Genomic DNA, 26,625 nt, shown 5'->3' with positions numbered 1-26,625 from the left:
TATTTTTCATCGGTTCACATCCTCTTTCATTTGTTCTACGGTATATATACAACAGCATGACTTAATTGTAATTAAGTTCATTACAGAAGGTAATGCTGGAGAACACTTTTTAAAGAGTTTGTACTTTTTTACACATACTGTAGGTTCTTAACACCATTATTGATACTGGATTGGATTGATCTGTCAAGTAGCAGCTAATAGCAGTTCTCATTCTTATTTATCAATTATCCATTGTTACAATTATTATTTACTGTACTAATTTGCAGTAAATAACAATATTTAAATATCATTAAAGTCACTGAAAAACATTTGTCAAGTCCCACTGATTTTAACTGAGCATAAATTCAGTTACTTGAGATTGGACCCAATCCATTACACTTAACTCCTACTCAAAGGAGTATAGTTGCTATATTAGAGATCATGCTGTGGAATTATTTTTATGCTTTACACTATGGTGTAGGGTGGGCATCCCAAGTTGGCCAGTTGTTGTTATCGTACATATGCTTTGTCCTTCTATATAAACACTCAGTGCAGCTTAAAACAATAACATATGTGCTTGCTGTAGTGGATTCATAGTCACTCTAGCAATGTGAATGGCTTATGATCATCACTAGGAATAATTATATGTGAATTAAAGTATTTTTCCAAAGGCTACTAGGGCATGTCTGCTATTTTTATGGCCTCTATTTAATAGTTCTGTCCCTCTCTTCAGCCACCAAAAATTGCTACTTTGCTCACATTGTGTAGCTCCCCCCACCCACCATTGGATCAGGAAGAATGTGATCCATCCAATGATTGCTTATCGGATTGCCTTGTTGGAATATTTATCCTAATTTTTATTATAGTTTATATCTTATGGTTTATTGTTGTTCTATCTGTTCTTTAATTTATTAAATAAATTACAATTTGTTCACCAGATCGCTTTGAAAATCTAAACCATACGATGAAAGCAACGAACAAAGTATGAGACTTTTCTTTCCGAGTGTTAGGATAAGTGAGATAGGCATGGGATGAACATATGATGGGCTGAATGAGAAAGTTTAACTGTGGTGCCAGGTCTTTTTTGCTTAATGTTTTTTTTTAAATTTTATTATATATTGTTTTTATTCAGGGTTGTGAACTGCCAGGAGTTTGTTTTAACTTGGGAAGCAATATGAAAGAAATAAACAAAAGTATTAAGTTCCCAGTTTCTTTTGAAGATGTCTTTTATTTTGAATGTTTTATATTTTGATTATTTTTAAGGAACATTGTACTGGGATAAAAATTATCCTCCTTAACATAATCAAAATATAAAACATTCAAAATAAAAGACATCTTATTCCCAGAGTCACAATCCTATAAACTCTAGTAGAGCTTTTGCCTTAGTTCCTGGTTTAGAAAATAGTTTGATAGATTTCCCCAATTCATCTTATGGAAGACTATCGCTGTTTTTGGATTGTTACTGGCTATAGCAAATGTTGCTACCTTCTGCCCATTTACATGCCATCATGCCTTTTAAGGAAAAAAGTAAAAAAAAAATGTTTGTCCTCCAATATTTCCCTAGGCAAGAGTGAAAACCTTGAGATGCACACATGATAAAGATCTCATATAACATGGCATTTGAATTGCTTCCAGTTGGGACAAGAGGCCAAGATATCCCATGACAGATACTCACCAAGAGGAACCACCAATACACATTTACAATACAGAATTGGAAAGCATAGCCAAGTGCTTCAAGGCTCAGCAGAGGAAAAAACTGTAAATGTTTATGACACAGGAAAAGTGTGCGTGTGTGAGAGAGACCAATATTGAATATCTGACGGTTGATTTCCATAATACAGCACTTCCACACCATCATTGTCACCAGTTTCCAACCTCTCAAAAACAGTTTGAAAATTATTTGAGATTATTCATCTTCAGTTTGGTTAATTCAGATATGTTAAGAATTAAGAATTAAAAATAACTGCTCTGCATAAGTTTCTTCAGATCTGCAGCAACAGAAGCCTAAGCATAAAACTCACAAAATCTTGCAGCTTCATTGTCTAAGATGAAGGTAAGAGTTTGGGGCAAAGCTGTCAGGTCAGCATTGTCCTTTCAGTATCCAGTTCAGGTTACCAGATGAGTAAACAAATGTCTTAATTACGGTTGATTGTAAGTTGGCTCTACTGAAGGGGCCAGATTATGTGGAAACATAAATTAGAATAGATCTATGAATGGTGCTAACACCTTGGATTAAAATGTCTGTGACTGAATTTTGATGTACAATACAGTGACCTTCTGAAGTTATAACAGCATTGGGGGGGGAAAATGACTTATGACTGTTTTTCACATTTATGACCACTGCAGCATCCCCGTGGTCATGTGATCAAAATTCAAATGCTTGGCATCTGAGATATATTTATGGTGGTTGCAGTCTCCTGGGGTAATGTGATTGCAACCTTCTGACAAGTAAGGCGAAGCCAGGTTCACTTAAAGTGACACTAACTTAACTGCAGTGATTCACCTAATCACTAAGACACTAAAGGTTGTAAAATGGGAAAAACTCACTTAACTGTCTTCCTTAGCAATGAAAATTTTGGGCTCAACTGTGGTTGTAAGTCAAGGACTATCTGTATATCTAGCTATTTTAAAATACTGGAGGAGGGGGATTTTACATAGCAGCAACTTTATGCCACTCACAGCGCAGTAAATCAGAAAAGATTTTTTGTTACTTAGTCTGGATTTGTAAAATCGAACTATAAATTGGGGCATTTACAAAACACAGCTCTTCCCAAAATTCACAAAATTAAGATTTATGTGAGAATAGAATTATTTATTCATTTATGCTATCTAAATCACAATAGTAAGTCAGAGCAGCTTACATAATAATCACATGATATATCACTTCAGAATGTAAAAGGAAAGCAACATATTTGAACACTGTCCCTATCAAAAACTATTTAGGAAACTAGCACATTTTGGACACAGTTAAGCAAAACCTCCTTTTCCGACATGCTTTTTTTACAAGAGTGGGGTTTTTTTTATGCGATCAGTCAACCATTCAACCTGTATTACTGCTCATGTAGATTATCCATTTTCTTCGTTTTGTGAAATAAAAAGAATTTTAATAAGTCTAAAGAATTTCTCTTCTTTAGAATGAAGGTATTTATAAATGATTGTTACAATGTGCATTGAAAACAATGTAAACATTTTCCTGTAACCAGGTTCTGAAATCCCCACCAATAAGTCACTGTAAATTAAAACCAGTGAGGTCAAAGTTTCAAAATGGATATACAGTGAGTTTGTTAATGCCTCAATTCCAATCTTGTTTGTGCATATTTGCTGTATGTATACATCAGTAACTGATACATGCTGTCCCAACACACAGCTTGAATTGCTTTACCGTTCTCAAAAGCCTTCTCACAATTCATGACAATTACATTCAGTGTCATCCTGACTAAGACAAGTTGCCACTTACCCAGAAAACAGAACCACAAAAATGTTCCAAAGTTGCTGCTGCCATGACCAATGTTCTCTCCTCCAGCAGTTGCCAAACTATTCTGTCTAACCCAGGAAGCCAGGGTAAAAGTCCCAAGTGTTCAACAAAGCAGTATTAGGAACCTGATAAAATACCATTAATCTTTAACCCTATAATCAAACTCAGGAACTGTGGAAAAGAGCTGCTGGCATTTTCCTAAGACTTGGGAGATATAAAATTAATGGACCTGAGTGGAAAGTAACAATGTACTGGATAAAATTTTAAAAATATATGATAAATACATTTTTTGAAGTCCTCCTTCTCCAGGGACAATATGGGTGAAATATACATGGAAAGAATTCTTTTAGCAGATTAGTTCTGCACAGGGAATCCACAATTTGAAGACTATGTCTTCAAGTCAGTTTTGACTCATTGGTGGCCTGGAATAGTCCAAGCAATTTTTTGGGAAGTGGTTTGCCATTTCCATTGTCCTAGGGCTGAGAAAAAGTGGCTGGCTCAGTGACCTATCTGAATTTGTGCCTCAGGCAGGAATAGAATCATGGCCTCCCAGTTTCTATCCTAGCACCTTAACCATTACACCAAACTCTTTCCCTACTTACTCTCTTCTCCAATTTATTTCCAGCCAGCAATGGTGATACCAATTTCAGAAAACTTCAGAAACCACTGAAAAAATGAACACCGTGAAAAGGATTTTCTTTCATATACTGTAAAAAAGACTAAACCCAGAGCAAATGATGATTTAATTCTAAGGAAAGTATTTGGTGCCCATAGGATGGGGAATTTATATCCCTTGGTTAATTAATTAAATATCAACATATTTTTGAAAAATGTCTATACTGCAGACTGGCATTCGGTTTGAGGATGAGACATAATCAGTAACTGGCTGTCTTATAATTCCTGAGAATTTTCTAAGAATGCAAAGTCATTGCACTGAGATGTTCCTTTTCCCACATCTTCTATGTTTGAAGAGAAGAGAAAGGGTTAATTTTATGCAGCAAACAGTCTATCGCCTTCTTTTACAATGCATGGCTTGCACAATATAACATCTGACTAAAGTCTCTTGAACTCTTGCAACTTTGGCTAAATGAAAGCACAATTATTTATTGAACTTTTCTGACCTTGTTTTGTTCTGTATTCTTCTTACACAACTTTAATACTTCCACATGCTGTTTGTTTGATGTGTTTTATACATTATGCTATGACATTGGTATTTGGGGATCTGTACAAGCCGACAGTTCGTTTCTAAACCCAAATGATAAAAATGATATTAAAGGGATGTGCATATGAAGCTAGTCGACAAACATCAATAAGCCTTCAAATTAAAAAAAAAATGTCCTATTTAAAAGTTCAATAAGACTTGAGACTAGGTTATTTGACAGGACCATTTCCTACATTATTAACCTGATACAATCATTGTATCAAATCCTCTTTCAGTTGTTCTACCTACAGTAAATGAATCCAACCTAGTGGCAGCAGGAAAGTGATGTGGTAAGTCTTCACGTATGGAATGTTCTTCTTATAGAGTTCCTTGCTCGGCATACATTGTGGTCTTTACAAGGGAAGATGTTTTAGTTTTCTTGGACATTTCATTTCAGTCCACAAATCACTCTGATTAACTTTTATTTTTTTAAATATTTCTATATTATGTGAAAACAATACAGGTAGCTCTTGAATTATGATCATTCATTCAGAGAATGTTCAAAATTGTGAGTACTGAACAAAGAGACTTACAATCTGAACAAACAGACTTACAAGTTCTGGCCCTTGCAGCTCCCCATGGTCACATGAACATTTGGGTGCCTGGCAACAACCTGTCTGTTTCCACTTACGACCCACAATCACATGCTTGCTATTGGTGACATTCTCTGTCAACTTCCTACAAGCAAGTCAATGGGGAAGCCAGCAGGAAAGGACCCAAGTCACTTGGGTAATTCTCCCCCTCACCCGGACTTTCTTCACTTACATGCGCTTCAACCTTCTTCCCCCTTTTCTCACGCTTGTTCAATGACCTTGTTCCCCAGCTCCCTGCACCCAAACACACATATGAACTCACCAATGCCCTCCTTCCTCAGCCTCCCTGCACTCATTCAGCCACACACTCACCAGCACCCTTCTTTCCTGGCTTCCGTGTGTGTACACACACACACACAAAAATTGTTCCTCTTCCTTAGGCCTCTCTGCATTTGCACACATGCATATCTGCACCCCATGTCCACTTTCCCCAGCCTCCCTGAGCTCACACTGCATTGCCCTCCCCCAACTTGCTTGCAGCCTCCCAGGGCCTCCCCACACCCAAGGCATCCTTGTGGTCCTTCTCTTGGACTCCCTCCACTTTCCACTTAATGATCTGCATGTTTTGGGGTTCTATGACAACTAGGCCTGCCTGGGTTGCTGTCGCAAAGTGATGTGGTCACATGACATCACACTTTATGAATGCATCGCTTTGTGACAGCAATCCCAGTCCCAATTACCATAGTAACTAAGGGACTACCTACTTGTATAGCTATAGGAAGGTTTACCCTGATAGCTAAGAATTCAAGGAAAAATGGAGGTAAACTTTTCAAAAAAAAAAAAAAAAAAGTTTGTACTCTTCCCTATTCATTTCTTCATCATTTGTGACGGATGAAATCAATCTGCTACAAGTTTGGATATTGCAAAGGTTGCATTGCTCACTCTTGCCTTACTGATCCTTTGTTATACTTCCCAAAGGATGGAACATAGTAAAACCCCTACCAACCTTTACTTTCTTGTCCTATGTGAAAGGATCCAATTTGTGGGAAACATTAGGCCCTTTAAATTTTCACAACCTGGAATCAGTTACAAGGCATTGCACTGTTTTCCCACGCTGTTCTCGCTCTTTTAGCCATCCATTCTGTAAATGAAAAGAATTACCTCTCACCCACTGCTAAATTCCATTTCAGTCCTGCATTCCACAGAAACAGAGGCCTGAATTTTCATTCAAGTGAACTAAGAAGGGAAGCATAATATACTCACCTCTCTTGCCTGCCTGGAATAAACACCAAGTCCCTACCCAGGCTGGACAAAACAGATGAAGAAGGGCTACAGTGATGAAAATCAGCCTCATCATTTATTTGAAAAGTAAAAGTCTAAAAGGAGTTTCACCCAGTGATGAATGCCTCTTTAGCTAGTATCATGCCTCCCTCGAGTTTGCTCCTCATAGACAAATGATGTCACACTATTTAGTGAAAAGACTGCTTGAATGAAGACTAGGAAGTGGGAAGAGGAAAAACACCCACATCACCATCTTCACTGGACTCATCCAAACGCTACTGAAATGTCTACACTTAAGGAATGGGGAAGTCAGGCGATAGTAGGTCTTCCTGTCCCATATCCTCTTCTTTTTCTACAGGACGTTCTTTGCAATGGCATTCAGGGTCCTCACTTTAGTCACATCTGCTACCATGCTAGAATGCTCAGGTGCAGAGAGGGAGGTTCCCATCTTAACACTGGAGTTCCTAAAAGAAAAGCAACAAGTCATTAAATGTTATCTAAAAAGTATATGAGTAATCCTCAGGGTACAAACAGTCAACAGCTGTTCAAAGTTATAACATCCCCTCCAAAGCTACATATGACCCCCTTTTGCCCTTACAACTGATCATACGTTATATATTATCTGTAATTCAGTACCAATGTAATGTAAGCATCCCCCTGCCTCACTCACCCCCACCCCCACCCCACCTCACTGGAACCCTGCAGCACTTGGGCCTGTTCCCCCCTTGGGGGCAGAACAAAATGGCAGTTGTAGGACAGACCACTCTGGCTGCTGTAACAATCCCTGCAGCACCCTGTGCTCCACTTAATGACCTGCATGTTCATATAACACCTGCCCTGGGGGAAGCAGGGTTGGGGTTAATTAAGTGAGATCCTTCACTTTATAGCAATCACAACATATGACCATAATGGGCAGATCTTCATTATAGTCTTATTTCAAGGATGACCTGGATCCAGAAAAACAACAACAGGAGAACAACTTCAAACCTATTCTTATTTGGTCAATGCACAGCATTTATCAGAACACCTCCTGTTGTCACTTTACTGAAAGACCAAAATGCCAGTAGCTGCTTCAGTAGACGCTTCCTTGTTACAGCTAAGAAGTTAGGAACTAGAGATGAATTTTATTGCAATGCATCCAATGCTTTTATTCAGTTTACAAACTGTAAAGTTACATTAAGTAGTACATATAACAAGATTAAGGCAGGGAAGATCTTGCTCTATTACCTGAACTTCATGCTTGAGTTCTTGGCTGAGCGAGCTGAGCAGTGAAATTCAGAAGCACCAGAGCCTTCTAAAATTCTTTGTAGGTTTCTCTCTGTTATGCCTCCCCCTGTTGGAAATAACCCATCTCTGAGTCACAAATGAGAAGTTAAGCATAAGTGTTCACAAAACAAAGCCAATTTTCTCTGGATATTAGAGGGAATCTCTGCTCTGAATCTGTGATTATTTCTCAAAAATACTTTAGCTTTTAATGTCAATGGATAGTGAACTTGTATCTTTTCAGCAAGTAAATCTGCTAAATAGTATTCCTCCTCAAAAACCAATCACTGTTGTTTTTCCTTCATGGTATAGATAGAGTAAATTAAATAAATAAAATGGTATAGATAGAGTAGAATAGTAATACTGATGCTAGCAAAGTTTTGAGAGGGGATAGAAATGAAGTACAATAGACTCTCATCCAAAAACTAATATAGTCTTATCAATACATTGCTGAACTATATCAGCTAATGGCACTCATAACAAACTTACCTGGTACAATAATAATCCTGTCCTTTGCCTATAAAGAGAAAAAGGATTAGTAACCTTACTTGTAAGGAAAATATAACTCACATAAAATCTTCAGATATCAGACTGACAGCTGGCTGGCATTTTCTCTATTCTGAATTATCAGGGGGAAAAAAGGATAAATTATCAGCAAAATTACAAAATGGGAGAAATGAAAGCTCACCTGTTCTATCAGCCGCTTTATCAAGGGCAGCCCCTCCAGGGCAGAGCTGTCACAACCACTAGTTAGCACCCGTTCAAAACCTATGGATATCAGTGTTTCCATGGCTGTTACAGGATCACAGACCATGTCAAAAGCTGCAGGGGAATTAAAACTCTCTTCGTTAAGACTAATTACAATTGATAAAATATTATTTTAGATAAGCTTTTAATTTTAAACAATATCAATCTTAGTTCTGGTATAAGAAATACAAGATTAGCAAATAATAGTTAACAAATGTATTGGGAAAGGGAAAAAAACTCAAGAGTAAAATATAATATTTTATAAGATTCAAAAGACAGAGATAGGCCTGCTCTCCTAACTTTTAAATTTTATTACTGTGTTAGCGGTTTGTCATGGATAATCAAATGGATAACATTCCTGAGCAGCATAATGTCAATATAAGACATTAACGTTTAAGAGATGATACACAACTCTGCTCATAACGGCAAAAATAAATATTTAATTAAAGTATAGAGTTTTGTGGTGGTTTTCAATTATTTCCTAGAAAGTCTGGTTTTATATATTCAATTATTTAAGCAATGAAATAATTAATTTTAAATTTTATGGAAAGCATACATTTTCTGGTTTTTATTGATATTTTATTTTCATTTTTATTTTAAGCACTCATTTATTTTATTCCTTAAATATTTTAATTTTTTTAATGTTCAAAAGAAAAAAAGCTACATTGGAACAAATCAGTCTGTATAAAAAAATCTACTAATAAGAAAAGTCTAACCATTCAGGCAATATAAACATTTGTAATAAATAAACAATAGGATATTGATCATGAGTCTGGAGCTCAAACCGAGACTAAAGCCTCCACGCCCTCTAGGAGGAGGCAGTGATACCTCAGATCACATTCTCACAATCCCCAACTGGCCTGCATTTTTTTTCCAATTCCCTTTCTAAACTATAAAACTCACCTCTATGGAAGGTGACTGGCAAAGGGCGAGAAGCAGCTGCAAAGGAAAGACCTATAATTAGTAACAATCTCATGCTGAGATAAAAACATGTCTTTTTCTTTCAAGACTTTTCAGAAAAAGGGCAGCTTGTGTAATAGTTCAGCTAGGCTACCTTAAGACTATTTCTACAATCTATATCAGCTTCTAACCAAGACATCTTTTCAAGACCTTTTGTATATGAAGTTCCTTACAACTGTTATGCTCTTGTACCTATTGAAAAGCAATCTTAGAATCAAAGAAGCATCTGTGAGAGAGAGGGCAACCTTTACATTTGATATATAAATTAAATAAATAAATATTTCAACTCTTCTCTGTAGATAACATGCCAATAAATCATTCACAGAATTAAATGAACGCTTGTTTTAATGTTTTAAGTGACTTGGAAACCAAATACCTGAAGGACTGTCTTTTACAGTAGATACACTAATTTTTTTAACACAAAGAAAAGGCCTTTTCTTTGTATCAATCCAATTTTGTGACATTTCTCCTAAAAAATTGCTCAATTATTTTACTATATGACTATATTTTTGTTTCAAATATTTCATTAATTTATCAAAATATAAAATACGGAAGTACAAAGAAAAATGAAAATAAGGGGAAAATAAGAGAGGAAAAGGGGAAGAGAGAAAAGTGTAGGATAAGGAGGAAAAGAAAAAGAAAAACATTGACTTCCGACTCTTTTTGGTGCAGTAGAAAAACCTCAACTTTTATATAATAATATATACTGGCTGTATAACTATATTTTCAGTGTCAGATCAAAATAATTTGATTTGTCCATACATTGTAAATAGCTGCCTTGCCTTCATTGTTCGTACCCTTTCAATTTTACAGCTAAAATTATATTTATTTTTATAATGTACCATGGTCTATCTTGTCACTTTGAACTTTTTTTTCCTCTATAAATTTGTAGAACCCATTCTTATGCAGAACTGTCTAGAAATTATGAACATAAAATGAAATGAAATCAAAAGGCTTCATTAAAGATGCTGAAAGCTGCCGGCTGAAAAGTCTTTAAGGGTTATGAGTGATTGGGAAATATTCCGATTTCTTTTTCTCTGGGCCCTGGGATTAGAAAAAAAACCCACAACTATATGATTCATCTTATATGAAAAAGAACTAAAAATGGGCTAATTCTAATCATAATATCCCTACAATACCCCTAGGTGAATGGGAAGCAGTTATTGTAACTTTCCTATAATCATACCTCAACAATACATCCATATCAACTCAGAAGAATGAGCCTGCTTCTCCCAAGCAATAAGGGGGTCATAATATCTACCTATAAGGCCCCATTGGGTTTTTTATTATCTGAAATTTGGATTTACTAAAGTTATGGTCACAGAAATCAAATAAATCCTACGGAAAGCAGGATTCTAACCAAGCAGTGCCGTGCAGAGTTCCATGTCTACATAGCCATCTTCAGTCAAAGCTCCAAATACCAGCCCATCCGCTCCATACTGCTTGACAAGTTGGATGTCAGCTTTCATCACCTCTATTTCCCGGTCAGAATAAAGGAAATCTCCACCACGGGGGCGGATCATCACAAATATAGGGATTTTTGTACATTGCTTCACTACTTGCAAAAGACCTATAAATAATAAAAGAGGTAAGACACATCAGTTAAAAGTTGGCATAGCACATGAATATGACATGACAGTAAAACTACACTATAACAAAAGATAATGATACCAACCCAAAAGAACTAGTTCCTCAGTTCTGCTTCCTGCAGCAATAATCCAAAAGAAAAAAAAAAGTTCTTACCTTTTTCTGAAGAGGTTGGTAAGTAAAAGGGATGTTGAAGAAGTGCACATGAACAAAAATGAAAAAGTCTTAACCTGCTTCTAAAAAGCATAACATTACATAACATGCCATAACATTCCGGTCAGAAAAGTAACATCTTCCTTTTTATCTGACAGTTGGAATGCTATAGACCAAGGACTAGTTTATAACATTTTATAGCACTATTCAGTTCTCATCACTGTAAAGGCTGAGACGCTGGTTCCAGCTTGTCAACTCACCAATACTTGGTGTAGTTCCACCCTCCATTAAACTGGCACATAATTCAAGGCGACCAGCACCTGGAAAAGATACAGATCTACTGTTTGAAAGCAAATGTTAGGAACAATACATTTTTTTGCTGTAACAGAAATGTTTCTGGACATTCCTGAAAGTTAATTTACAAGGAAAGGGCTTATTTAATGTCCTCATTTGGACTTCTAAGAAGCAATAAATATGTGGTTTCAAAAAATGAATATGCATTCCATATGATTTGCTGAGGGACCGATTAAAGTAGAACAACACAAAAACTCTAAAACAGCTGTATATGAATTATCTATTCATATACATTTGCACCTTGTCTGTGTCAGAGCACACAAAAATTGAAGGTATATAGGTTTTTACTTTATAACATTACACATCTTGCTTTTCCTTCCAAAAGAATTTCCAAAAAGGCTTCATAATGCTTTTTCCAATAGCCCATGTTCCCCAGAGGTAGGTCTCTCAGTATCTTCAACTTCTATTTTATGGAATTACCTCCTCTTTCAGCGTTAATGGCAGATTCCACTGAATCAACACATACTTCCATAAGAAAGCCATTGGCCATTTCTTGAAGAGAAACACAAAGCAGAAGTTATTGGGCAACTTGAGAAAAGGATAAGGCAATTAATGAAAAGTGAAAATACTGTATATCTCAAATGGTAGCTCTCACTCAGTTTCTTCTGCATAATTAACCCAAATATATCTGAACTCAAAACTCAGAAGATTCCTAGATTTCCATTTAATAGTTAAATTCTGTCTACACTATTATAAACAACACTGTGTAAACAACATACCTAGGAACTATTAGTGAAAAGCTAAAACTTTAATAAAAGACTATTTCAACCACCTCCATATTACTTTTGAAGACAGAATGAATATAAACTTCTGAAGAAAATATCTCAGCACATTCATGCATTACATACAATAATTAAGGTAATTCAATAAAGGTCAGGCTAAAGATTTTCCTTAAGCACAAAAACAATTAAGATGAGGGCATAGAGGGAGAGGTAACAGCAATAATAATTTTGCTTATTAAAGATCCAATTTTTTTCTTCATGTAAAAAGATTCTACTACAGTACAATGAGCACAAACTGATTTGGCTTCCCTCTCACTTTTTTTGAGATAATTTAAAGTGTTTTGGCTGTTTTATAGAAATTACAAAGTTGAGGAAAGATTTGGCATCCACAAAAGTGATGAATATATAATTCTAGGCTATTGCAGAAAGATTTTAGACACATAAAGACTGACCTGTGATTGCTAATAAGTGACATGAAGACTTTTGATTATTTTGTATTTCTTACACAATTGTCTACGATCAACTTTCTGACTATAAGGCAAAATAACCACGATTTTGATAACTCTAACTACTCTAACTTAGCCTGAAAACTAAATATAACTTTATAAAACCTGATTGTAACTGTGTTATTTTAACAGAAGGGGAAACTGGAGACCAATTTATTTATTCATCAGAAAAATACTGAAAGTCTTTACTATCTGTGTGTTTCCTCAATGAAAGTAGATGATTTGGGAGGATGGTTTTCACTAGCACCACGATGGGGGAAGAAGCACCGAACTCCACCACTTTACCACTCTGATCCCTCAGCACATGTGCTGATGCCAATTTCTGTGTGTCAGTACACACCACACCCTCTTCGAAGATCTAAAAAGCATGCCAAGAAGTTCCCCTAATAATCTCTTCTACAGCTAAGGATCATTTCAAATGGATTAATATCAGCAGTGCAATCCGATACATGTAAATCCCAAGCCCAGCAGAACTTGCTCAAGAGTTGCGTGCCTATCTGAGATCAAAAACCACCGACTTTCACAACAGAGGTGTATTAACCATTAAGCAGACGAAGCACGTGCTTAGGGCACCAGGCCCAAAGGGGGCACCACAAAAACTTTTATGTAGCCTAAGGTTGGCTTCGTTTGTACACGATGTACAAAGGAAGGGGGCACCAAGATTTGTCAGTGCTTTAGGGCACCAGTGAGCCTTAATTCGCCACCGAGTGTGAATTTAGACACACAAAGGATTATTCTTTAAAAAAAAAACATCAGCCCCCTTATCTGCGGTGCCTTTTCCGTTTAGTTTTCTGGGGAGGATGAAGCTAAGCGCAGCGAGCAAAACCCGGCAGAATTGGGGCAACAGCGAAACCTCCCCACTGCCTGACTTGCTTCTCTCGAAGCTATTCTGAACCTAAAGCCCCCAACTTTAGGGAGCTGCGCGCACACTTAAGGGTATGTGGTTCAACTCCGCCTTCCTAAGCCTCATGATCCCCTCCGGCCCCCGTTCTTAGTTTCGCTTCCGCCCACTCACCCTCGCACCCTCCCACCGGGCCTCGTTTCCGGTCCCATTTCCTCATTTACGTTAGTCACTGGGGGGGGCTCCGCCGGAGGTGGCTTTAAGGTTGACGGGACTGCTGGGAAAGGGAGAAGGCCACGCCCCCAGCTCTCACCTGTCTTGACCATGAACGCGGGGAAGGGCCGTGCCAACCATCACGTGATCCCATAGAACTTGCTGCACTTCGTTTCCGGGGAAAGTTGTCTTACTTCCGGTTAGGGGAAAGCTATTTCCGTGCGGTAACTTGAAGGATGCTCTTACGAACGGCACTACTAGGAGGTACTCGATTTTTGCTGGCACCCCGGCAAGCAAATTCTTCCGGCCAGGTAATTGCACAGTAGAGTATGATTTCCTTATCTCTAAAGTTAGGGCTATCATATCTGGGCTGCAAACATTAAAAATTAAATAATTAGATTGATTTTTAAAAAAATATTTTATTCTGTCCTGCACTTTCATGGTCATGCAAAGTCTTACACCCAAGTACACCCAAAATGTATAATTTATGAAGTGACCTTGGATCATGTTTCTATGATAATCAGGGTGCCGTGTTGAATAATATATCCTCAATGCAAGTATATCATCCGAACCAAGGATTGCTTACTTTCACAGTTCAAGTACTTCTGTTTCCCAGAAAAATAGTCTCAATTTACTCTAACACATTCCTTTAAAATGGAACATGTACTTTCTGCATAGCTGGGATTTTAATGTAAAAAAAGGGGAAAGGCTTTATTTCAGCAAACCAAAATGTAATTTTTCTTTATTTAAAGCATGTATTTTATGCTTTTCAACATTGAAAACAGCTTATTAGATAGCAAAAATAAGATAAAATCTAATCTTAATTATTGGTCCAAAAATAGTGCTACATGGAGCTGAAATGGAGTAGCAATGGGAGGAGGGGAGCTTACCAGTTCTTAACGTTTTCTAATCCCTATAATGGCTGGCAGTGATAAGAATAGGATGCTTAGAAAACTTGGTTATATCAACATCTCCAAAATAAGATGGTTTTGCTGATCTGCCTTACAATGTAATGTAAAGACTTACAATGCCTTACAATGTAATGTAAAGCCAGCCAGTTTAAGAGGCAGATAGTGTAACATACAGATAAGCTTTGACTTACAACCATTCATTTAGCAACTGTTAAAAATTATATCAACACTGCAAAGAGTAATGATCGGTCCTCATGCTTACTACTGTTGCAGCATCCCCACAATCACATTATCAAAATGTGTGTGCTTTGCAACCAATGTATATTTATGTTGCAACATCCTGAGATCACCTGATCACTATTTGCAACCTTCCCAGCTGGCTTCCAACAGTCAATGGGGAAACCAAATTCACTTAATGACCATGATTCACTTAATAACTGCAATGATTCATTTAACATCCAGGGCAAAAAGGTTGTAAAATTGGATGCAACTCACTTAACATCCATCTTGCTTAGAAACAGAAATTAATTAAATTGAGGACTACCTGTACTATATATGTAACTCATGATTGAATTGTTGGGATTTGTTGTTCACTGAGTTTACTTTTCTTCTTGCAGACATTTAATTACAAGGCAACCATATCAGTGCCTCGTAATTAAGCATCTGCAAGAAAAGCTCAAAGGACAAGAATCCAGAATAAGATGATAAAGATGGTAGTTCCTTACTATTGGTTTCTTTTCTCTTTGAGGCACTTCTGAATGTGGTCATTTCCAGAGGGAAAACTTGATGATACACACATAAAAATATCATTATACAAATACCCTGTCTTGCATACTTGATCAGATATTGGGATACAATGATACACGTTTTACAATTGCATGATGACATTACTGTATATGTGTTGCAATTTGCCATCATTGTTTGCTGTGGATGTTACTGTTTCTGAGAAATCTGCCCAACTGACTTCTACAATAAAATATAAAAAGTTGTTCTAAGCTTCGTGGTTGAATCAGTTGACATTCTAATGCATCTTTTTCCATTAGAACTCTTGTGAATGTGTTTTTTCTTGTGCTTTTTAAAAGCACAATAAGTTCTCCTTTAAGTATACCTTAAGTCAGTATTTTTCAATCTTGGCAAATTGAAGACATATGGACTTCCACTTCCAGAATTCTCCGGCCAGCATAGCTGGCCGGGGAATTCTGAAAGTCAAAGTCCACATACCTTCAAGCTGCCAAGATTGAAAAACATTGTTTTTAAGTGATATATTGAAAGCCACTTTGGTGTAGTGGTTAGGCTAGAAACCAAGAGACAGTGAGTTCTACTCCCATCTTGGGCACAGAATCAGCTGGGTGGCCTTGGGCAGGTCATTAATCTCTCAGCCCTAGGAAGAAACCCAAGAAAACTGTAGGGAATCTATTCAGCTGATCTTTAAGAATCAGATGTAATTGAACGGAAGAAAGAAAATGATATAACAAAAAAAATTGAACTATAAAAGGCATCTTTCTAATGGTTGTGGTTCTTTTTTTTACTAACAGTTATATCTTCAGTCCAGGCAAGTAGGAAAAATATTTCATACTGCACTGTACCAAATATTTATACAAATAATTGCTTGTATAGTTAATAAGTGTCTTACCACCTTCTTTGCCTTTAGCAATGTCTGAGGTGGTGGCAGCTCCTGCAGAAACGGGCACAACACAGTGCTGTGTCAGAAGCAGCTTCACATTCCAGAGTGGCAATACCACCTGTACCCAATGCTGTGACAGACCAAACTATAGGACGTTGGCTCATAATCTGCAGCGGTACTGTGGCTGGAGCTGTGGTACTTGGTGGCATTACTAGGTGAGGAAATTTACTATCTCATCCTCAACTCCCCCATTTTTTTCTCACAATATATGCATCATATTCAATGGATCTTTTTATATCCAAAAATATCTTTTTGCAATTTCCTCATAGCTTTGCTGTGTACGCTAAGTGTCTCTTCGAGAATGTTTAAAAGAAAAATATGTTCCCTTTGTCATTCTTTTTATGTCTTTGATTATTGAGGTAGGAGTTCTGTGTCTTAATGTTTGAGCTGAGCATGTCATTTAAAAGTGCAAACTTTTATATCAGTGACCTTTTATATCAATACTCCAAAGTGTTTAAAATAATCTTGTTTCCTTTTCCCTTGGAAAACATATGAGATATGTACATTATTTTTACTATGTATGTATATCTTAAGTATTTCTAATCATTAATAGGTTTGTGTGTAAACCCCCCCACCAGCTTTGCATCTATCTACGTCTCTGCATCAATTTCTAAGTTGTCATGTTATAACTCTTCTCTTTTAGATAGGCACATCTAGCATATTTTATCGTGAAAAGACGTTCTCCCCTGATAAATAGTTTCTTTGTTCTCTTTCTAAGGTTGACAGAATCTGGGCTCTCAATGGTTGACTGGCACTTAGTGCGGGAGATGAAGCCTCCTCAAACACAGGAGGACTGGGAGGCAGAATTTCTGAAGTATCAGCAATTTCCAGAATTTAAAATGTATGTATGTTTCGTGTTTAAGTTCTTTCAAACTAAAGTTCCATTAGGAGGAATTCTATTATTAGGGTGGGAAAGGGGGACTTTGGCGGCTTTTTTTGAGGGAGTTTTAATTGAAAATTAGAGATAAATTATTAAACTTTGTGGCTTTTTTCCCCTCTATTTTGAAAAAAAAAATCCCAATACAACAGCCTGAACCATGACATGACACTGACAGAGTTCAAATTCATCTGGTACATGGAGTACTCACATCGTATGTGGGGGCGACTGGTAGGGTTGGCTTACATCCTTCCAGCAGCCTACTTCTGGAGAAAGGGCTACTTGAGCCAATCCTTGAAAGGTCATGTCCTCGCCCTGTGTGGGCTTGTCTGTTTTCAGGTAGGAATTTAGAAATAAATGGTTGTGGGTATTCTTAAAATAATTGAGACAAGCAATGAAAAATAGTAATATCTCAACATTCAAACGGCTGGTATTGAGTTGTATGTGAGTCAAAGCCTGTAATTTCTGATAGCTTTGAAGAAGCTTGAAGTAATTGTGCTATAGAGATGATTATTCAATGAATGAATGAATGAATGAATGAATGAAAGAGAAAAGGAAGGAAGGAAGGAGGGTGGGTGGATCAGGCTGTGAACATATCCTGTTGTTTATTTATTTAAATTCAATTCAAGGCTAACTCAGAAGCAACCTCCCAAAACATTAGGGATTCCACAATCAACCTACTCCAAGGCCTGGGAGAACAGCCAAGTTTTTTATAGTTTCTTGAAGATCCTTAAGTTAAAAACCACATGGATCTTTGGTGGGAAGTCATTCCAGAAGGCAGGCCACAAAGAAAGTCAATTTCCTGGGTTACACATGATGTCATTGTTTAACCAATGTGACCTAGAGCAGCAGTCCCCAACCTTTCCACCTTGGCGGTCTAGCCCAGTGTGTGTGTGTGTGTGAGTGGCAGGTGCATACACAGCTCCATTGGTGCAAGTGGTGTGTCCTCCACTCACACGAGTGGTGGTCCCTTATATTCGTGCATGAAGCTCCACTCATGCAAGCGGAGAGTGTTTGTACACAAAGCTCTACTTGCATGGATCTCTGTTTGAAAATTGCATGTAATATATTAGCAGGAAAAGAAATTAACTTTGTTTCAGTATAATTATTTTGTTATTTTTACAGGGTCTTTTGGGCTGGTATATGGTGAAAAGTGGATTAGAGGAAAAGCCAGATTCCCACGATATCCCTCGGGTCAGTCAATATCGTTTAACTGCACATCTGGGATCTGCTCTTGTTCTTTACTGCTACAGCTTGTGGACTGGGCTGTCCTTGTTGCTACCACAACATAAGGTGTGTAAAATATAGGACTTGTATCTTGAGTATAGACATAGTCCTAAGCAACATTTGCATTTGGAATAGGGAAGAGGTATGGTAGATATGTCCTATATAGGCTTAGACAGGAGGCAGAGATGGGGAATGTAATCAGAAAATATGTTACTTCTGTAAGATCTTTTAGATAGAATATTTGAAAGGATTATAGCATATACTAATTTGTATTTTTGTTTTGGCAGCTACCTAAAATCCGCCAACTATTACGCCTGAGAAAATTTGCTTATGGGACATCAGGACTCATCTTTCTCACTGCCCTCTCAGGTAAACGTCTCTGTCATTGGTGCCTTAAATTTAGAGGTGGGGAATAGGGGGAGATAAGAAAAATGCATCTATTCTAATACCTTGCTTCATGAGGTCCATGATAAGATTTGCATTTTTCTGTGACACAAAAGTTCTTAAATCCCTTTTCCTGAAGGAGAGTACACAGAGCTAAGAAATGTTATATGGTGTAGGGATAATAACTTATAATCTTGAAAACTTTTAAATCTTATTGAAAATCTACCTTCAAGTATGTCAGTCTCTGTTCTCTGAAACTGTAGGAGCGTTTGTTGCTGGACTAGATGCTGGTCTTGTGTATAATTCCTTTCCAAAGATGGGGGAACGCTGGATACCTGATGATCTCCTCGCTTTTTCCCCAATGACAAAGAATATATTTGAGAATCCCACAACAGTGCAGTTTGATCACAGAATCCTGGTATGCATCATCACGTTTATGCTATGAAGTTTTTTAGCTGATTAGTTTTTTAAAAAATACTTACAAAAAACCCTAAGGTTATGGGAATGAATTCTACCAGCTTAGATTGAGTGTTAGCTTTCACATACCTAAGATATTAATTTCAATTCCTGCTATCTATAATTTTAAAAATTGCTCCAGGTATGGTCAGAAAGTTCATTTTTGTTAAAACAGTAAAAATCTTGGCTCAATTTTGAAGCTTGCATGATCCATTGAAACAAGATTATTGCAAATTTACTACAATAATCTTTGGAAACTTGCCCATTAAGAGGATTTGAATATAAAAATTACAAAAATAAGGCCACAATAGTAGAGCTATAATCTAAATCTCAAGAACTGCTGTTGACCTAGTATAAGGTATAGGAGAAGGCAGGGTTTGAAAATTGCTAGTATACCCAATGCTTGTTCTCCTACCCATTTGCCTCCTGATGAAAGCAAGATGGTTTGCTTTGTAAAATGGAGCTTCCCAAGGCTTGTATGATGCTGTTGGAAGATGTTTTAATAATTTTTCTTTCTCTCTTTAGGGCATTTCCTCAGTTGCAGCCATCACAATTCTCTATCTACTTTCCAGGAAGATCTCCCTCCCACGTAGAACTAGAATGGCATTTGCTTCCTTATTGACTGTAGCATATCTTCAGGTATTGATTTCTCATTAATGTACACATTTAAATTCCAGGTAGCAGAGAAATAGTATTCTGTGGGCTAAATGATAAACTGTCCTATGCTTTTATTAAGATGCCTATGCACTTAAACTGATTTATCTTGGATTATTGATTCAGGAATTTTAAATATAGTTAATAGCAACCATGACAGCATACTGACCAGCTTTTTTCATATAGCTTTGAGCTAGAAACAGACAGATAGCCTTGCCATATCATAATGGAAGAAATTGCCAGAAAAGGTGAAGCTATGTAAGCATTATTTCATGAAGCAAGGGATGGATTACTATTGCAGTTGTTCCTTTTTCTTGCACTTGTAAGAGTGTAAAGAATGTAAGAGAGTGAGTAACGGAAGTTACTTACTTACTTAAGTTACTTATTTATAATATTTTATATCAAACCTATCTTATATTATATCAAACCTATCTTACATCAAACTTTGGGTGGCTCCCAACCAACAATTAAAACAATAAATAATAACACAGCATAATACACACACACGCACACATATATATCCATTAAAAATCACAGACATTAAAATCCTGGCAGGAAGTTAAGCTGTCATATGTAATCCATCACTAAATCATCTCATTATAAAGTTGTTTGGTATTGTTTATACAGTATACAAAGGTAAGATCAACAGATACAAAGGTCTTCTGAACATTTGTAAAGCATGCTATATACATTAATGTTATACCTGATTCAGCACTGATATTCTTGCTCCGTTGCAGGTCACTTTGGGTATCAGCACATTACTTCTGTACGTCCCAACTCCTTTAGCAGCTACTCATCAGTCAGGTTCTTTGATGTTGCTCAGTATGGCTGTGTGGCTAGTAAATGAACTCAGAGGAATTCCTAAATAGCTCAAGCATTGAAGGAACCATGTGATCCTCTGCCTGAGGATTGAATTGAAAAAGAAGACTGTACAGAAAGCTACTTTGGCTTCATTGATGTGGAGAACATAGCTTCATAACATGAATACGAGCAATTATCTATTTTTTTTTCATATTATAAAATTACTGAGACTATATCTATGGCAAAAATGAAAGGTTGTTTTGGCTATTCCTCATATTCTGCAATGCACATTATTAAAGATATAATCACAAATAATTTCAATGGTGTCTATCCTTAAATTCTGTATATAAAAGATGACATGATGCAGAATAAGATTATGGAATTGAGTGGCCATGGAAATTTGGAACTATTTGTATTATGTGAAGGATGGGAAAATGCAGTTTATATTGTAAATTATATGCAACTGTGTGCTGTTATGTTTCTTATAGTGGAATCTGGATCATTTAAAAATACTAACATATAGTATATTATGAGTTCTAAATAAACTTGATACACTTTTTTCATCCACTGTTTTTTCATGTCCTTATGCAACCTATTAATATGTTAAAAAGAGAAAGCCATGTACTTATGACTTAAAATGGTACAATATTAATCATAAACTCCTTAAAATAGTTAACAGTTGGAACTTGGAATTATGTAGGCAGGACAATGCCTTCCACAGTCGGAAAACATAGTGATATATTCACTATCTGATTAATTTGGTTTTTCAAGAAGTCATCTCCACAATTGTTTGCTTTAATTCTTAAGCAGACTGGGTACATGTTTCTTGTTTGACTTCCCTCTCAGGGCTGGCAATAATATACATTCAGAAAACATTTATAATTCATACAGTGAGCAGAAGCTTAGCCAGGTCATCTGTAAACACTAACAGCTTAGCTTTTGTAAGTTATCATATACCTTGATTTCTTTTGTTTTAAAATGAAGTGTGAACTTTGTGGCCTGTAAATCCTGATTTATGTCTTAGTATAATATGTGAGCTTGCTCATTATATCTCTGTTGAACAAACAATTGCTTGATGTGATATGTGATTATAGTTGTTTTGCCTTTTAAATGCTGTCTTATGCAAAATCCACAGTAGGTACTGGAAAAATACATATTCTGATTTTATTGTTTTTATAAATAATTTAAGGCAGTGAATATACCTAATACTGTAGTCCTTCCTCCTATTTTCCCACAACAACTCTTTGAGGTGAGTTGGACTGAAAAAGAATGATTGACCCAAAGTCATCCATCCAGTTTTCATGCCTAAAGCAGAATTAGAACTCAGTCCCCTGGTTTCTAGGACAAAATAGTTCTCAAGCTGATCTTTAAAAATCCTCACATATTTGCTTCCAGAGTGTTCCCTGGACACACCAAGTTTTAAAAGATACAGCCTACATTCAAACCCCTGTAATTATTAGGTAATTATTAAATTTCCTAGCTACAGTATAAGAGGAATACATTGGTTTCTACTGCAATCAGTCTGTTTAATGCAAAGATGTTGAATATTTTATTGTCTATGCCCAGTTTTATGCTTGCTCTGATCCTATCATATGTTGAAGCCATTCAAACTTTATTGTCAGACAGGAGGGGGAGAAAACCATAAAAAGTGCTTTAATAAAAAAGTGAAAAATACAGAGAAAAATATATAGTATATGTCATAACAATACGACTAAAATTATATATATATACTTGTCTGATGATAATATTCATATATTATCTAGAGGCAATCCACTTGTAAGTGGGAAGTGCAATCAGGCTTTCAATCCATTGAATAAATGGAACTATGCATTTATTTTTTCAATGCTGCAATATCAGTCTTGTAGTAAGGGCACATCTAGGTTGTCCAGTTATCACACTCCCATGTACTAGGAATATAGTTCAAAAGAATATTAACATCTGAAATTATAGCTTTCATTGTCCAATCATTTATATAATTGACTACTTTCTCTGAAAACTTTAAAGATGACTTCTAATAGCATCTCCAAAAGTAAGGTACTTGTAATCAATCCTTATTAGACATTCTCTGAGATACTCACTAAAGCTATATATATTTTTGTTGTATTAAGCTCTTTTTAAGATCAAAGGAAATTAATTTTACTTAAGCCTATGAATAGATTTTGTAATGATCAGAACGGGACGTTGACTCTCATTATTTTAGAAATCCCCAAATAACACCAATTACTTTCAGAATGGGTTCCTTTCCTAACGTTGCTGATATTTTACCGCCAGCCAGCGTTCATTCAAATACCGTAGAAACTAGATTAGAGTTCCTCTTTGAGGAAGATGGGAAGAGGGAGGTGGGCGCTTTTAGAAATGTGAAAAATAAAATATTTCCGCTCATCGAGAAAGCAACTGTCGAGGCTCGTTCGAGGCGATTTGGCAGAGGCCAAATGGACAGTACTGTATAATCTGCGCGGATCCCAAATTCCAAAAGAAGGACCAATGAAAGAGCAGGGGCTAGCCAATCACCGCGACACCTGCGGAGTTGATCCGGAAGCAAGCCGGAGAGGCTGTCCAAGGGACCAATGAATAGGGGAATCGGAGAGAGGGGGCGGAGCCTTGATTTTGCAGAAGTGGACAGCTCCTCTCGTCGATCCGAAACAAGCTCGCTATGACGGCGCACGGCTTAGCGTTACCGGTGATCCTCTTCTCCATCTTCTGGGGGCTCGTGGGATTTGCGGGTCCGTGGCTGGTGCCGAAGGGGCCCAATCGCGGGTGAGGCCCTATCTTTTCCTCGCCTTCCCATTCACATCATCTCAATTCATTCTAAGCTATTGATGCCCAGGAGGCGTTCAAGACCTTGAAGCCGTTGATCCAGCTCGGTGTTCCTCAACCTTTGAGGATCTGTACATTTCAACTTCCAACATTCACCAGCCAGCAAATCCACACATTTTCAAGCTGCCGGGGTTGAGAAACACTGATCTAGACGCCCCCACCTACCCACCCCCAGTGCCCTCTTCTGTTGAGATCCCTGAATCCCCAAACAAGGGTAGGGCAAGAGACATAAGTGATGCGTCCCAGAAACTGTGCCATCACAGATCAATGCTCTGTGTAGAATAGGGTGTATCATTTCACCCAAAATAAGTGGGGGCAAGTTTTGATTTATGCTCCTTGATTTTGCTACAGATAAATCAACTACCAAAAGCCTTAGCTAGATCTTCTGGTAGGATTCTATTACATGAGGCACGTTCAAAAGAATAATAGCTTATAGTACAATTACTATGTCTACAGCAGCCTAGGATGTAATTCTTGATTCTGTTATCCTGAAATTTCCTTATGATTATCCAACCTTTTTCTTTTTTCTTTAGAGTGATTATTACCATGCTGGTGACAACTGCTGTCTGTTGCTATCTTTTGTAAGTAAATCATGGGAACAAGGTAGCTGGGACTGTTTCTTTTTTAAAAAAATGCTTTTTTAGCTGGGGATGATATAATAATATAATCCCAATTCCTCCTTTCTGGGAAAATAAAAGTAATCTGAGATAGAAGAGGTTATATTAAGATACTTCATTCTTAGCAATGCTGGTAGGATGATGTCACTTGGACAAGTTACTGGAACAGTGAGAACATTTATTTATGTTATTCTATGCACATTTTGTTATCCACAGCTTCTTTCAACATAATTTCACCAAGCATCTTTTCTCCTATTTCTTATAAGCGCAACTCAGCTCTACAGTATTTTGTAACATAATTCCTTTCATCCTCTTCCACGTAGCTTCCACATCTTCTTTCCTTATGTTCTCTATTAATTCCATTGGGATGTTATTCTATTTTCTAATACTTTTTCATGCAAAACATTTGTACTGTACTTTCATTTTATAAGTTTCTTTTCCTCTCATTAGTATTTTTCACTTATGTCTGTTTTTTTCTTGATTTCCTCTTGACACCACCTAATTTTAATTACATTCAGATTCTCATATCATCCTTGTATTCTTTACTAATTCTTATCTTTCATCATAAACACTTATATATATCATGCTTTTAAATTAATTTCTTTGCTCTTAGTTGTGATTCTGTCATGAGCAATTTTATCTTTTTTTCTTGCAGTTGGCTTTTAGCAATTCTTTCTCAAGCCAATCCTCTCTTTGGCCCTCAGCTGAAGAATGATACCATCTGGTATGTTCTCTTTCAGTGGGAATGACCTGGGCTGTTACAGACCAATTTCATAGGTATGTATTCACCTATTCATACTCATAAAAGCATAGAAGTGACTAGTTTCTTGTGGCTTGTAACCAACTAACAACTGGAAAGAAAAAAGGATTGCCCGTGCTGTCCAGCCAGTGTATGGGAATTGGATAGTTAGGTAGCCATTATGAGCTGCCCCTTAAGGGAATGCATCATGGTAAATGTAGTTAAGGTCTCCTGGGAAATGTAGTCCATGTCATGTGACCACATCTGTAATCCTGATTGGTCACTAAATTGATCCTCCGTGGGTTGGGAGAGGTTTCCTCACTCTTGGCTGAACTCACGGACTCGTGGTATCTGGTCTATTTCTACTGCTAGGAAATGAGGGGAAAGGGATAGCAGATAATCATCTTTTTATCTACAAGACAGATATGCAAAGGATTGGTCATTAAAGAAGAACTTCATCACAAATGTGAGTTATGATGAACCAATAAATGTACTTTGTTATGGACGTCTTGTTGAGTTTATCTATCTGCATCAGTACAGAAGACAAATCTACCACTGTACAGAATACAGAACAGTAAAAAGATGGTTATCTGATGGTTATCCTTTTTCCCTCATTTTGTAGCAGTAGAAATAGACCCATACACTGGCTGGACAGCACATTGACTGCACTTGACTCCAATAATAATATTTGCAGGAGTTCATTAATTTGACTCTTTACTTGTCCTGATATGCACTGATATGACCAAAATTTATGAATCCATAAACCAGGCTGTTATTCTTTTTGTCTGTGTAATAGAAGGGAAGCTGTTTAATAGTTCTAAGACAGGTTCTCTCTCTCTTGGGAAAATTCACAGATAATCATCTTTCTTTCAGGCTTCACCAGTTGAATGCCCCTTCCAGTTGAAAGTGTGATGGAACTTTTACAACCCATTTCCGCTACGGTGACCATTCCCTACCTTCCAATTTTAACTGATACATTGGCATATATCATTTTAAATGTTATTAGTAAGGACCCTCCCTTGGTAATTGCAGTAAAGTAAGTAGTACAGTACAGTACAGTAAGTAGTTGTATCCTTGAGATTGAATCACTGTTGATAAGAGCTTTGCAACATCCTTCTGAATAAGAAAGAACTTTTCTCCATTTCCAATGACATGGTAGATTTGTAGGTTTCTCTGCATTTTTATTTTTGCATAGTTTCTTCTGTCAGAGTGTATTTGCCTAGACATTTTTAATTGTCCATATTAACTACCAGTTGTAAATATAAATATGGTATAAACTTGTATTGTGAAAATTAAACTAGTTTGTGACCTTTTATAGGTGGGGTCCTATTGGGTGAGTTTATAATAAAACTGCTGATATCACTTGTATCATTTTAAAGAACAGTTTCAACAAAATCAAATTTTGGATGAGAGATTTTGTTGCAAAGCGTGATTTCACTCTAGCTGCTCATGACTGAGAGCGAGTTTAGTCTGGTTAGGCACTAGTCTAGAAGCCAGGACACTAACATGAAAGCTGATTAGGTGACTCACTCTCTCCCTCCCTTGAACTCTTTTTAGAAGGTTGTTAATGTGGAGAAAATAGGAGAAAGGAGTATTATGTCTTCATCACCTTAAGTTATCACCAAGTAGAAAGGCACATGAGG

At 36.9% G+C, this 26,625-nt stretch overlaps 4 protein-coding genes across 8 annotated transcripts in view; 2 read left to right on the top strand and 2 right to left on the bottom strand.

Annotated features, from left to right (window-relative positions):
* Window positions 1-6,331, bottom strand: part of ABCC2 (ATP binding cassette subfamily C member 2) — a 44,550-nt gene extending 38,219 nt beyond the window's left edge. Inside the window, exons 1-2 of one of the 2 annotated variants that reach the window (XM_087964756.1) lie at window positions 6,195-6,326; window positions 3,437-3,579 (exon numbers count right to left, since the gene is read on the bottom strand). In XM_087964756.1, the coding sequence (XP_087820882.1) occupies window positions 3,437-3,481 (45 nt within the window). In that variant the 5' untranslated portion in view covers window positions 3,482-3,579; window positions 6,195-6,326. Of the gene's footprint in view, window positions 1-3,436; window positions 3,580-6,194 lie in introns of both variants that reach the window. The other variant, XM_087964757.1, reaches the window with a different exon arrangement.
* A 195-nt stretch (window positions 6,332-6,526) lies between these two features.
* On the bottom strand, window positions 6,527-13,966 carry CUTC (cutC copper transporter). 4 transcript variants are annotated; one of them, XM_026677393.2, is made up of 9 exons: window positions 13,916-13,966; window positions 11,954-12,025; window positions 11,440-11,499; window positions 10,800-11,009; window positions 9,383-9,418; window positions 8,421-8,554; window positions 8,222-8,249; window positions 7,697-7,802; window positions 6,527-6,933 (listed from the first exon to the last, which is right to left on the bottom strand). In XM_026677393.2, exons 1-9 carry the CDS (start codon window positions 13,926-13,928, stop codon window positions 6,822-6,824), a joined length of 771 nt encoding a protein of 256 aa, XP_026533178.1. In that variant the 5' UTR covers window positions 13,929-13,966; the 3' UTR covers window positions 6,527-6,821. The 4 variants fall into 4 exon arrangements, with proteins under 4 accessions (XP_026533178.1, XP_026533101.1, XP_087820904.1 ...); XM_026677316.2 differs by lacking the exon at window positions 13,916-13,966 and adding an exon at window positions 13,777-13,902; XM_087964778.1 differs by lacking the exon at window positions 13,916-13,966 and adding an exon at window positions 12,951-13,798.
* On the top strand, window positions 13,881-21,372 carry COX15 (cytochrome c oxidase assembly factor COX15). The gene is made up of 9 exons (XM_026676953.2): window positions 13,881-14,126; window positions 16,378-16,565; window positions 17,129-17,251; window positions 17,440-17,626; window positions 18,413-18,580; window positions 18,802-18,883; window positions 19,162-19,316; window positions 19,880-19,993; window positions 20,746-21,372. Exons 1-9 carry the CDS (start codon window positions 14,052-14,054, stop codon window positions 20,875-20,877), a joined length of 1,224 nt encoding a protein of 407 aa, XP_026532738.2. The 5' UTR covers window positions 13,881-14,051; the 3' UTR covers window positions 20,878-21,372.
* Window positions 21,373-23,389: 2,017 nt separating this feature from the next.
* LOC113418787 (V-type proton ATPase subunit e 2) lies at window positions 23,390-26,344 on the top strand. Its single transcript, XM_026677910.2, has 4 exons — window positions 23,390-23,566; window positions 24,160-24,207; window positions 24,899-25,020; window positions 25,856-26,344. The coding sequence occupies exons 1-3, from the start codon at window positions 23,463-23,465 to the stop codon at window positions 24,990-24,992; spliced, it is 246 nt and encodes an 81-aa protein (XP_026533695.1). The 5' UTR covers window positions 23,390-23,462; the 3' UTR covers window positions 24,993-25,020; window positions 25,856-26,344.
* The last annotated feature ends 281 nt before the right edge of the window (window positions 26,345-26,625 follow it).

This window comes from Notechis scutatus, chromosome 4, assembly GCF_049901735.1.
Source record: "Notechis scutatus isolate UNSWTSFEM ecotype Mainland chromosome 4, rNotScu1.2, whole genome shotgun sequence".
In the NCBI taxonomy this organism is placed as follows: domain Eukaryota; kingdom Metazoa; phylum Chordata; class Lepidosauria; order Squamata; family Elapidae; genus Notechis; species Notechis scutatus.
This window is presented reverse-complemented; position numbering and strand designations above follow the sequence as displayed.

Coding starts and splice junctions, on each gene's coding strand:
- LOC113418787 (XM_026677910.2), top strand. CDS start 23,463: ATGACGGCGCACGGCTTAGCGTTACCGGTGATCCTCTTCTCCATCTTC. Junction 23,567..24,159: donor CCGAAGGGGCCCAATCGCGG/GTGAGGCCCTAT, acceptor TTTTTTCTTTAG/AGTGATTATTACCATGCTGG. Junction 24,208..24,898: donor GCTGTCTGTTGCTATCTTTT/GTAAGTAAATCA, acceptor TTTTTCTTGCAG/TTGGCTTTTAGCAATTCTTT.
- COX15 (XM_026676953.2), top strand. CDS start 14,052: ATGCTCTTACGAACGGCACTACTAGGAGGTACTCGATTTTTGCTGGCA. Junction 17,252..17,439: donor CAATTTCCAGAATTTAAAAT/GTATGTATGTTT, acceptor CCAATACAACAG/CCTGAACCATGACATGACAC. Junction 18,884..19,161: donor CTTTCTCACTGCCCTCTCAG/GTAAACGTCTCT, acceptor CTGAAACTGTAG/GAGCGTTTGTTGCTGGACTA.
- CUTC (XM_026677316.2), bottom strand. CDS start 13,822: ATGAGGAAATGGGACCGGAAACGAGGCCCGGTGGGAGGGTGCGAGG. Junction 12,026..13,776: donor CCCGGTGGGAGGGTGCGAGG/GTGAGTGGGCGG, acceptor TTTCTCTTCAAG/AAATGGCCAATGGCTTTCTT. Junction 8,555..9,382: donor GCCAGTCACCTTCCATAGAG/GTGAGTTTTATA, acceptor ATTCCCCTGCAG/CTTTTGACATGGTCTGTGAT.